We start from the raw sequence: 11,509 nt of genomic DNA, 5'->3' as shown, positions 1-11,509 counted from the left end.
AAACACCGGAGGGGAAAAGGGACTTAATTGGATCAACCCACTCATGAGGGAGATGGAAAAACCCCCAAATGGCATCAAGATTGAGCGAGGGGCTGTAATTAGGAGCCCTGATGGCTGAGCAGGGGCTGGGGGGCCGCTAATGGAGGATGGGGAGAGAGTGAGGTCAGCCCTGGAAGTGGTTCAAGGAGGGGAACAAGCTCCTGGATGGCTGCGGGAAGGAAGGAGGGATGGGGGGAGCAGGCCCCGCACCCACACAGACGCCCTTGGCGGGGCTTTTTTATTCAATCCGAGTTGCCATGTGAACGGACTCAAAATACAAAAAAAAACAACACCAAAAAACCCAACGAGTGAAGGAAAGAAAAGGAAAGAAACCCGAGTGTTTAAAAAAAATAAATTGATGGGGAACAGGGGTGAGGGGGCACTAAGGAGCCTCTGCCACCTCCTGCCACCACAGGGTCTCGCACCCCCAGCCAGGCACAGGGGGCTGGAGGGGACAAGGGTCCCCTGGCCCTGTTCCCGGGGGAGAGCCATCTGGAGCCTGGGACCCCGGTCCCTGCCGTGGGGCCGGCTCGCTCCGTCCTCTCGCCGACCTGGGAACCAGCCTGGAGCCAGCCGGGATGAGGCTAATCTGAGCCAGATGCTGAGTCCTCCGAGCTGGGGGGTGGGCTGGCAGCCCCCTCCTCCTCCGAGTCCTGTGGGCAGGGCATATGGAGATCAGCAGGGCACAGGGAGGGAAGGGCAGAAACCCCCAATCCGCCCTCTTTTCTGTGCCCCCACACTGGGGACAGGGTAATGGTGGTGACTTGAGGACATCCCCAAGGGATGTGACTGTGTACTACAGACACGAGGTAGGAGAGGGGCCCAACTCCTGCAGAGACCCCAGAAAAGAAGGGCTGGGAACCCCCAACCAGGACCCTCTACCTCCTTCTTGCTCTCTGCAGAGGAGCTCTCGTCACTGGACACGAACTCCTTGCTCTTGAAGCTGTCACTCATGCTCTTGGACGGGGACTTGGAGGACGAGGACTTGGAGGTGGCACCTTTCTTGTCCCCTTTCCCCTTCATCTGCTTCTCCTGCTTCTTCTTCTTCTTCTTTGACCTCTCCCTGTGCCATGTGGGGAGAGAAACAGTGTCACCTGGCTGGCAGCCTCTCAGCTCTGGCAAGGCACGGGGCAATAGCCTGATTTGAAGGGGGCCAAGCCCTGACAGCCCCGGGCCCAGCATACTCACCCCCTGTGGCTGTCGGCCTTGCTGCCCACACTGTACTCCTTCATGGCCTTCTCATAGTCCCGTCTGGCATCTTCCGCCTTCCGATCCCACTCCTGCAGCCAGAAAGCAGAGTCAGTAGGGCCCTCCCTCCTCCTCCACCACTCCCAGCACCCACTCACCCTTCCCCTTCCCAACTCCTCCCGGGAGCAAGGAAGGGTCCCCCACATCCAGCCTCCCCTCCCAGACCAGGCCCAGCTCTGCCACTCAGGGGAGCGGCCCATCTCTCACCTCCTTCTTGTCTTTGGACATGGTCTTCCAGAGCTCCCCGGCCTTCTTGAACAGGTCAGTGATGCTGATGCCAGGGTGGTCCGACTTTATCTTCTCCCGGTTGGCGTTCAGCCAGAGCATGTACGCCGACATCGGCCTCTTGGGAGCATTTGGGTCCTTCCCCTTCTTGCTCTGGGAGGTCAAGAACACTCGTGGAGCCCCAGCGCACCCCTCACCCAGCACTCTGGGGCCCCGCTCGCCTCTGCACCCCCCCAGCAGTGCAGCAGCCCCTCACCTCCTGCTGCTTCTTGCGGGGCTTGCGGTCCTTGACGATCTTGGCCTTCTTGGCGGGTTTCTTGTCGTCGCGGTCGCTGTCGCCGTCGCCGCTGGAGGAACTGGCCGAGGCATTGCTGTCGAACCTGCGCGGGGGCCACCAGCCTCAGCACCCAGCCAGCAGCCAGACATGCCCCCAGAGGCTTCCTGAGCCAGAGCCGGTGTGTGCTCCTGTTAACAGCCCTCAGGGGAACCGCCTTCCACGAACACGGCTCACCAAGTTCCACTTCCTGGACACTGGGGGCTCAGCTCCCACCCCCCTGCTCCCACCACACCGCTGCAGGGACCACGTCTCCACCCACCCTCACCCCAGCTCAGGGCTTTAGCCCTCCTCCTGCCATTCTCTTTCCTGGCCAGAGCAGCCAAAGCCTCCCCAGGAGCCCCTGATTCTTTCTGGAACTATGTCACGCTGCCTAACAGTGTTACAACAGAGCAAGCCCACAGCTGTCTCTGCTGCCTGACATTCCCAGTTCCAGAGCTATACAAGGTGACCCCAGTCGAGCTGGGAGCATCCCCCAACAGCACCTTCCTAAGGCCCTTCTGGACAGAGCCCTGCCCGGCCTCTACTCACTCTTCAGCCACATCATCATCCTCTTCTCCAGGGTTGAAGGACTCGTCTGGAGGAGAGAGTAAGGGATCAGCATGCCCGATAATCATGGGGGAATGGAGCTGGAGCACCACACCAGCCCCATACAGTCCCCTGCAGCACCAGCCCTCACCTGTCTCCTCCCCGGATCCATCGCTGCTGTCGTTGGCGTTCTCCTCCCGGATCTTGCCCTCCTCCTTCATCCTCTCTAAGTAGGCATCGTGCTGGTCCTCATCAGAGTCAGCATATTCATCGTAGCTCTGCTTCATTCCCTGTGGAGAGGTGGGATGAGAGCTGCTCCCTGAGCAACCCCTGCACACCTCCCACTCTGAAATACAGCCCCTGGCATGGCCCTGGGCACACACAGGGTGGAGGATGGACACAGACATGTCCCTTCCTTCCCCACCATCAGGGCCCCGGAGAGAGGGGCAGAGCAGTTACGTGGGTTAGGGGGGCCCTCGCACACCACGCTGGGGTTAACAGGGTTAGTCAAGGACCACCACGGCCATGCACAGGAAACCTGCACCAGGAGGAGGAGGAGAGAGAGGAAGGGGTATCGCACGGACCTTTTTCCTCTACAAGGGCAAGGAGAGAAAAGAGAGGTGAAAAAAGGAGGGAAAAGTAGCCGGATTTCGGGAGAAGGCAGGCCCCGCACAGCAGGTACCTCCTTCAGCCCCCGGTTCTTGATGTTCAGCTTCTTGGCATTGACAAAGTCGAAGAGCTTCCCATACTCCTCCCTGCAGGAGAGCTGTCGGTCAGGTCTGGGGTGCCAGGGAGCCCCAGTGGGCATGGCCAGGCCGGCCCCAGAGCCCACAGCCCAGAGCCCACAGCCCAGAGCCACCTCTCAATGCTGCTGAAGGTGTACTGCGTGCCCTGCTTGGTCTCGATCTCGAAGTCGAAGGAGCGGGTGGTGGTGGTGCCGCGGGCAAAGTTGACGAAGGAAATCTCATCGAAGCGGATGTGCACAGGCGGCTTGTGCACATAGATGAAGCCCCTCTCCAACGGGTACAGCAGCCCTGAGCTGGCCTTGTAGGAGCAGGTGATGCACTGGGCTCCGGAGTGTCTGTGGGGCAAACGTGGCTGTCCAGCATCCACGAGGACAAATGCTCTCCCTGCACCCGCCCTCGCAGCCGAACAACCAGCAGCCCTGCTTCCTGGCACAAACCACACAGAGCCCCTTCCCCCCAGCCATGGGAATAAGAGGGAAAGAGAGGGACTGGGCCTGCAGCCACTCACCCCTGGAAGTTTCCAGGCACAGTGATCTTGCGGTTCACCAGCGCCTTCATCACCCGGCTGACCATCTCGTAGAGAGACCCCGACATGTTCTTGGTGAGCCGCCCCTCAAAACGCTTCTCCACCTCCTCCCTGCACAGCCAGGAGGGCAGAGGTTAGAATGGGACGCCAGGGGCTTGGTACCTCCCTCGGGGTCTGGGCTGGGGGGCCTGGAAAGTGGCCTGGCAGCAGGGCAGCTCACTCATTCATGTTGAGTGTCAGGGAGATGTCCTCATCCTTGGAGAACAGCAGGATCAGGAAGTGGTATCGGGTCTGGCCTTGCTTTATCGGGGGGTCTAGGCTAATCTGGAAAGAGAGAGGGAGGCAAGGACGTGAATCCCCCTGAACCACCCCTCACCCCGCTCCCCGGGGGAGGGCTGACCCCTTCCTGCTCACCACAAAAAACATCTGGCGCTGGTCCTTGTGCGGGAGCAGGAAGAGGCGCAGCACGGTGGTGTAGGGGATCTTGTAGTCAAAGGTCTTGCCGTGCAGGTGCAGGAAGGTGGGGTAGATGCGGATGTCATAGCGCCCGCGCGGCGTCAAACACTGCAGCTCCCGGAAGATGCAGATGGCGTCGCCGGTGGCCTGGATTACGTCCGCCTTGGACAGCACGTTCTGGGCGAAGGCCTGAGAAGGACGAGATCACAAAGGGGCCCTTGCCGCCACCCCGATACCCCCCCAGCAGCCCCACACACCTCCACGGGGTCCACGCCATCCTCCTGGGTGGGTGGCACGTAGAACCGGACCTCCATGAGCGAGACCTCGGCGTCGTCGTTCTGGTGGAACTCCAGCGTCACCTCGTTCTTGCCCGTGGTGCACTGGGACACGTTGCTGAGGGGGATCTCGAACACGGGCTGCTCCCCGATGTCGAAGGACAGCAGCTGCCCTGCAGGGACCGTCATGGCCAGGTCACAGCTGCGCCCCACGGGGCAGGTTCTACCCACCCTCTCCCATAACCCAGCAGTGCCTCTGCTCTCCCCACCGCGTTCTTGCCCTCCCAGGTCTCCAGGCTTTCTCCCTTCTGGCTGCAAGCCTAGAAACTGGCACTGATCAGAAATAAATAAGAAACTGTCTGTCCCCATGTCCTCCGGCTCAGAGCAGGGGGGACGTCCACCAGCTCCCCTGGTTCCTTTGGGAACCGGCAGCTCTGCCAGGTGCTCACAGCTTCCATGCTGAGCACTGTCTGCAACGTTCCCCTGAGATTCGCGGTCCACAGGTACCTTCTGCTCTCCTGAGACGGCAAATGTCCTCACAGCCCCCAAGGCAGCTGCTCCCAAGATGATGCCAGGAGCGGTAGGAACAGCCACAGTGGTGGGAACAACCCACCCCACGGCCTCAGGGCTGTCCCCAGCATGGCAGTGCCAGGACTCACCTCCAAACCTCACTGTGCCCCAGTTCCAGCCCTTCACACACAGATCCTTCTCCGCCAGCTCCAGGCAATAGTGGGCCTTGAAGAAATCTGAGAGCTTGTCAAACTCCTGGGCAGGGCAAGAGGGAGGGAACATCCATCAGGAACCCCCACATGCTGGCAGGCTCTGCCCAGAGCCTCCCCAGAGACACAGGGGAGCAGAGCTGCCCCGGGGCTTGCAGGGAGCACGGCTGAATCCAGGACAGGGCCAAGGCAGTGGGGAGGGGGACTCACCGACTCCCGGAACCCGTCATACTTGTAAACGTGGCCATTCTTGGTGAGCAGCTTGAGGCCGTGCCCCAGCGCCACGCGCCGCCACACGCCCTCGGCCAGGTCCGAGGCCTGGATGTTGTCCACCTTGCCCGTCTTGCTGTTCTTGAAGATGACACCCTGCCGGCTCAGCCGCAGCCGCCCGTCGTTCTGCGGGACAGCCGGGCCTGAGGGGGGCACAAGACGGACCCCAGCCCCTCCACCACAGCTCCTCACCACGCAGCGCCTGCTCCCTCCTCCCACCCCTCAGGCTCATCCCCATGCAATCCCCCCCACGGCTCACCATGGAGCCCTTCACCTCCTGGTAGATCTCGTTGAACTCCAGTGTGTCGGCCATGGCGGCTGCGAGGCTGCTGGGGCACGGGAGAGGACGGGGACGAGCGCACAGAGGGGATCAGCGGCCCCTCCAGCCCGGCATGCCCGGGGCAGCGGCACGGGCGTCAGTCAGAGCAGCTGCGTGGTGGGGTGGGGAAGATCGGGTGAACCGGGCCGCCGAGGGGCCCCTTGCCCTCCTCAGCGCCCCCAAAACCAACCCTGTGCCCCTCAAACGTTCCCCACGCCCACCCCGACGCTGCCTCTCGGGGTGGCACATGATTCATTCACGGGGGCGACCTGGACACCCCCCGGCCTCTCTCACTCCTTCCCCAGATGTTCCACCCCCTCCGCTCCCCGGCCACCTCTGTGTCGCCCCGCCACCCTCCGTGCGTCCTCGCAGCTCCTGGGCCCCTCCCGCTGCCCGCCCTCCTCTTCACCGGAGCGGCCTCCCCGCACCCCAAATCCCTCCGGGGCCTAAGCTCGCACATGTCCCCCCGGACCTCCCCCCGACCCCAGGCCTGTCCCCCGCCCCCCCCCCGGGCCCCCCCCCCGGCCCCAGGCCTGTCCCGCCCCGCCGGTGCCCCCCCCAGTGCCGGTGCCCCCCGGCCCCCCGCACCGCCGCCGCCTTTCCCGCCTGCGCAGCGCGAACCGCGCGGGACCGCCACACCCGGAACTCGAGGAGCACTTCCGCCATGGAGCTGCACCCACCGCGCTGGCGCCCCCTGGCGGCGGGGAGGACACAGGCAGCCGGTGGACCCCGCCCACAGTGGCGGCGGGGCCAGAGCGGCCGCGCCCCCTGCCCGCCGCTCTGCCCCGCCCAGCACCACCGAGACCCCCATTGGCCAGCGCCGGGCGAGCCCCGTGACGTCACCGCGGAGGACCCCTCCCCAAACCAGGGGCGCCCCAAAGTGGAGGGACCGGACCCGCAGAGCGGGGCATCCCCGAAACCCGCGGGCCGCACGCACGGCGCACCCGCCCTGCGCGCCCCCCGTGCGGGGGTCTGTGTTCCCCCCCCTAAACCGGGCACCCCCAGAGTGGGGCGCCCCCTGCCCCCTCCGTGCACCCCAACGCGGGTTGGGGTCCCGGGGGTCCTGAGGGGGAATCCCAAAAGAGGGGAACCCCAAAAGGCAGGGATCCCCGGGCGCGACCCCGCCTGCCCCCCTCTCCATCTCCCCACGAATCGGGGGCGACCCCTCCCGCCCCCCCGGGCTGTGCCCCCGCCCCCGGCCCCCGCCTTGCCCCCGCCTCCTCCCGCCCGCCCGCACCGCCTCGGCTGCCCGCACCCCTGCGGACTGCTGCCCACACCCTGCCAGTCCCCGCGTCCTGCTGGTACTCCTGCCCGTACCCCTGCCCGCACCTCTGCCTGCACCAGCACCCTGCCCTGCCCGCATCCCTCCTTACTGCCCGCACCGCTGCCCTGCCCTGCCCTTCCCGCATCACCCTCCGCTCCTGCCTTGCCCTGCCCGCACTCCTGCCTTGCCTTGCCCGCACCCCCGCCGCCGTCCATGTCCCCCCCGGGCCCCCGCACCCGCTGGGTGAGCGACTTCTTCTCGTACGAGACCACCAAGTCGGTGGTGGTGAAGAGCTGGGTGGTGGGCGCTGTCAACCGCGGCGTGCAGCTCCTCATCCTCGCCTACTTCGTCGGGTGAGCCCCCGCCTGGCGCCTCCGGGACATCCCCCGGGACACAGCCCGGAACCCACGCCCCCGGGACTCCTTTTCCCGAGACTTCCCCCCCTCCTCAGTACCCCCTTCCCGGCACCGCGGGATGTGACACCCACTTGCTGCTGCAGGTGACACCTGGGGGTGACAAGGGCTATGGGGTGAGGAGGTGGCCAGGCCAGGAGCGGTGGGTGAGAGGGCAGAGGAGGGACGGGAGAGAGGGTGACAAGTATGTCAGTGCCGGGAATTCAGGTGTGCCGCTGGGGTGACACAAGGGGGACAGCCGGGAGAGTGTACCAGTGGGATGACACCGTGGTGACAGCCGGGACACTGTGCCGGCGCGGGTGACAGGAGGGTGGCAGCGCGGGTGACATGATGGGGACAGCGAGCAGAGGGTGTCGGTGCCGGTGACACAAGGAGGCCAGCCAGGAACAGCACCTCGGGCGGGCGACGGGGAAGGGGACAGTTCGGGTGACACCGAGGGGCAGAGCAGCAGCAGGGGGTGACAGAGGGGGGGGGGTCCCTGTCCCCGGCTGCTCCTGGAGGGGGGGGTGACACAGCGGCCACTGGAGGGGGGTGACAAGCAGCAGTTACCGCTGGCGCTGGCAGCTCCGGGGGGTCCTGGGCGTCGCAGGCCAGGGGTGTGCCCGGGGGTGGCTGTCCCCCAGCGTCACCCGCCGTGTGCCGTCCCAGCTGGGTGTTCCTCCACGAGAAAGCGTACCAGGTGCGGGACACCGCCGTCGAGTCCTCCGTGGTCACCAAGGTGAAGGGCGTGGGGCGCTACGCGGGGCAGGTGCTGGACACGGCCGACTACGTCACCCCCCCTCAGGTGAGCGCGAGGGGCCGCCGAGGGGCGCGGGCCACACCCTGGCGCGGGTCGGGTGACGGCGGCGTCCCTCAGGGCACCTCGGTGTTCGTGGTGGTCACCAAGCAGATCCGGACCGAGGACCAGGCGCAGGGCGTGTGCCCGGAGGTGCGGGGCGGGCGGGGAGGGCTCGAGGGGGACCCCCTCGACGAGCCCCGCCCCATGCCCGCTGACCGCCGCCCCTCAGAGCGAAGCCGCGTTCCGCTGCTCGGCCGACCGGGACTGCCGCGGGCTGAGCCCGGCCACGAGCAATGGTGAGGGGCCCCCGGGGGCGCCGAGTTGGGGAGCGGGCACGGCTGAGGGGGCGGGAGGGATCGCGGGAGACCAGGGACTGCGTTTGGGTACGAGCAATGGTAAAGGACCCCCGTGAGGGCTGAGCGGGGAAAAGGCGGGCTGAGGATGAGTATGAGCAATGGTGAGGGCGGGAACAGGGGGCTGAGGGGGGCCAGGGTGGGGCTGGAGAATGATTCCCACCACGGGCAGTGGTGAGGGACCCTCAGGGAGCTGAGGGAGCCGGGGGCTGAGTCTGGGTACGAGAAATGGTGCGGGACCCCCGTGAGAGCTGAGGTGGGAGTGGGGGGCTGAGTCCGGGTACAAGCAATGCTGAGGGACCCCGTGAGGGCCACTGAGGGATACCTGTGAGAGCTGAGGTGGGAATGGTGGGCTGAGTCTGCATACAAGCCACGGTGAGGGGCTGTGGTGGGAACTGGGGGCTGTGGGTGCCAGGGTGCTGATGAGGGAACTGGGAGTCTGGAGGAACAAAAGGTTCAGGGTCCCAGGGCTGCTGACAGGGATCTGGGTTCCCAGAGGTGCTCCTGGGAGTACTGACACGAATCTGGTGTCTCAGGGGTGCTGACACGAGTCCAGGGGTCCTAGGGTTGCTGGCGGGGGTCGGGGGGTCACAGGGGTGCTGATATGGGTCTGGGGTCCTAGGGATGCTGACAGGGCGCTGTGTCCCCTACAACACGACCCTGAGCACCTGCGAGATCCAGGGCTGGTGCCCGCCTGAGGTGGACACCGTTGACGTGTGAGTGCAGCCAGGGGGACACGAGGAGACACAGGGAGGAGAGGGGGCCGTGCCCTGCCACCATGTCCTCAGGGTCACCCTTTTTCCCCCAGCCCCATCATGCTGGAGGCCGAGAACTTCACCCTCCTCATCAAGAACAGCATCCGCTTCCCACTCTTTGGCTTTGAGAAGTGAGCGGCACTGGCGGGGGGACAGGGGACGGGGGGGACGTGGCAACAGGGGGACACAGGACATGGAGAAACAGGGACGGGCACATCCCCCCGTGTCCCACTGTGTCCCCAGGACCAACCTGCCGCCCCCTGGCAGTGGGGTGGAGCTGGGCCGGTGCCGCTTCCACCCGCAGCTGCAGCCCCTGTGCCCCATCCTGCGCCTGGGGGACGTGGCGCGCCTGGCCGGGCAGGACTTCCCTGCGCTGGCCGCCACCGTGAGCGGGGGCATGGGGGACACAGGGGGCACGGGGGGGAACAAGGGGAGTATGGGGGGCATGGGGGCACAGGTAGGCAGAATGTGAGGGCATGGGGACATGGGACCTGGTGGCACAAAGACACGGGATGTGGGGATGCAGGGATGTGGGACGTGGGGATGTGAGACACGGGATGGGGGGAATATGGGATGGGGGAACACATGGACATGGGGACACAGGGAAGCGTGACATGGAGACACAGAATGCAGGGATGTGGGGTGTTGGGATACAGGAGCACAGGACATGTAAGTGATGTGGGGATTGGCGGTGTGGTGATGGGGTTCAGAGGGATGTGGGGACACAGGTCCATGGTGTGGACACCTGGGGTTTGGGGTGTGGGATGTGGTGACATGGGGTGTATAGGCACGAGAATATGAGACTTGGGGACTCGGGGATGTGGGTACATGGGACACAGAGCGTAAGGCCATGGGAATGTGGGGCTGTGAGGCCGTGGAAACAAGGGGCTGTGGGAACAGAGGTCTGTGTGCCATGTGGCTGATGTGGGGCCGGGGCAGGGGGGAGTGCTGGGGATCAAGATCGGGTGGGTGTGTGACCTGGACCAGGCCTGGGAGCGCTGCCTGCCCCACTACTCCTTCACCCGCCTGGACAGCCTGGCCCGAACTCCTGCCCCCGGCTACAACTTCAGGTACGGCCGTGCCACCACCAAGACATTCACGGCACAGGGGTGTGCACTGCCTGGCATGGCCCCGTGTGCCCCTGTCCCTGTGTCCCTGTGTCCTCACACCCCCGCAGGCATGCCAGGTACTACCGCTGGCCTGACGGCTCCGAGCGCCGCACCCTCACCAAGGCCTTCGGCATCCGCTTCGATGTCCTGGTGTACGGCAGCGTACGTGTGGGGCCGAGGGCTCGCGGGTCTGTGGCAGGGTTGGGGGCTTCCACCGACAGGGGCTCTGCACCCCCAGGCCGGGAAGTTCAGCCTTGTCCCCACCCTCATCAACATGGTGGCAGCTTTCACCTCCATCGGTGTGGTGAGTTGTGGCCGTTCTCAGCCCTGGCCTGGTGGCACCTCCCGTAGCCATGGGAACACAGCATAGCCCCGGGGCGACAGCGGACTGGCTCCATGGGGGACTGGGGGGGATCAGGGGGTGCCCTGTAGCACAGGGCCCCCCACCCCAATGCTGCTGCCCCCAGGGCACGGTGCTGTGCGACATCATCCTGCTCAACTTCCTGAAGGGTGCCGAGCACTACAAGGCCCGCAAGTTCGAGGAGGTCAGACTTGGGGCCGTGGTGCCGTGGGGATGGGGCCACCTCCGGGGGGCTCGATTTGCCCTACCTGGGGCTCTGTAGGGCTGGCTAGTGGGGGACATGCAGGCAGTGCCCCTGAGCCCCCCGGCTGCCCTGGCTGTGGGGCAGTGACTAACTCAGTGCCCGGCCCCCGCCCCACAGGTGCCAGAGGCTGGTGCACCCGCCACCCCTGCCACCCCCATGGCATGTCCCCCAGGGGCACTGGGGGGCTGCACCCGGGACAAGCAGTCCACCGACTCGGGCACCTTCTCCCTCGGCCTCTAGCCCTGGTGCCATGGGGCAGCCCCCCACTTGCCCCCCATTGAGGGGAAGCCCACGGCTGGGTGAGGGGCTTGCCGGGACCCCCGTTGGGCTCCTACTGCCCATCCAGTCTCCACACTGAGCCCCATCCACATGCCACTGTCCCCAGTGCCCACCCTGCATGCCCAGTCCCAACCCCAGCGTCCCCTGTGCCCCGTCCCTTGTCCCCATGGTGCCCCTATGCGCCCTCCTCTGGCACCTCCCTGCTCCCCACTGGCCCCATGCCGGGGGGGCTGCACCCCCCTACAATAAACCCATGGCTCACAGCACC

General features: G+C 65.6%; 2 protein-coding genes across 3 annotated transcripts; one reads left to right on the top strand and one right to left on the bottom strand.

Annotated features, from left to right (window-relative positions):
- Positions 1-241: 241 nt before the first annotated feature.
- Positions 242-6,340, bottom strand: SSRP1 (structure specific recognition protein 1). 2 transcript variants are annotated; one of them, XM_027895461.1, is made up of 18 exons: positions 6,274-6,340; positions 5,626-5,795; positions 5,307-5,492; positions 5,037-5,142; positions 4,360-4,550; positions 4,061-4,291; positions 3,867-3,970; positions 3,629-3,757; positions 3,234-3,455; positions 3,057-3,129; positions 2,959-2,967; positions 2,526-2,664; positions 2,378-2,423; positions 1,769-1,892; positions 1,495-1,665; positions 1,228-1,319; positions 922-1,102; positions 242-692 (listed from the first exon to the last, which is right to left on the bottom strand). In XM_027895461.1, the coding sequence occupies exons 2-18, from the start codon at positions 5,677-5,679 to the stop codon at positions 624-626; spliced, it is 2,127 nt and encodes a 708-aa protein (XP_027751262.1). In that variant the 5' UTR covers positions 5,680-5,795; positions 6,274-6,340; the 3' UTR covers positions 242-623. The 2 variants fall into 2 exon arrangements, with proteins under 2 accessions (XP_027751262.1, XP_027751263.1); XM_027895462.1 differs by lacking the exon at positions 2,959-2,967.
- A 9-nt stretch (positions 6,341-6,349) lies between these two features.
- P2RX3 (purinergic receptor P2X 3) lies at positions 6,350-11,509 on the top strand. The gene is made up of 12 exons (XM_027895523.1): positions 6,350-7,302; positions 8,011-8,146; positions 8,219-8,290; positions 8,370-8,436; positions 9,116-9,209; positions 9,302-9,379; positions 9,492-9,633; positions 10,188-10,318; positions 10,426-10,519; positions 10,596-10,661; positions 10,825-10,902; positions 11,080-11,509. Exons 1-12 carry the CDS (start codon positions 6,350-6,352, stop codon positions 11,200-11,202), a joined length of 2,034 nt encoding a protein of 677 aa, XP_027751324.1. The 3' UTR covers positions 11,203-11,509.

This window comes from Empidonax traillii, unplaced genomic scaffold, assembly GCF_003031625.1.
Source record: "Empidonax traillii isolate 1590-97213 ecotype Southwest subspecies unplaced genomic scaffold, ASM303162v1 scaffold461:size861717, whole genome shotgun sequence".
NCBI lineage: Eukaryota > Metazoa > Chordata > Aves > Passeriformes > Tyrannidae > Empidonax > Empidonax traillii.
This window is presented reverse-complemented; position numbering and strand designations above follow the sequence as displayed.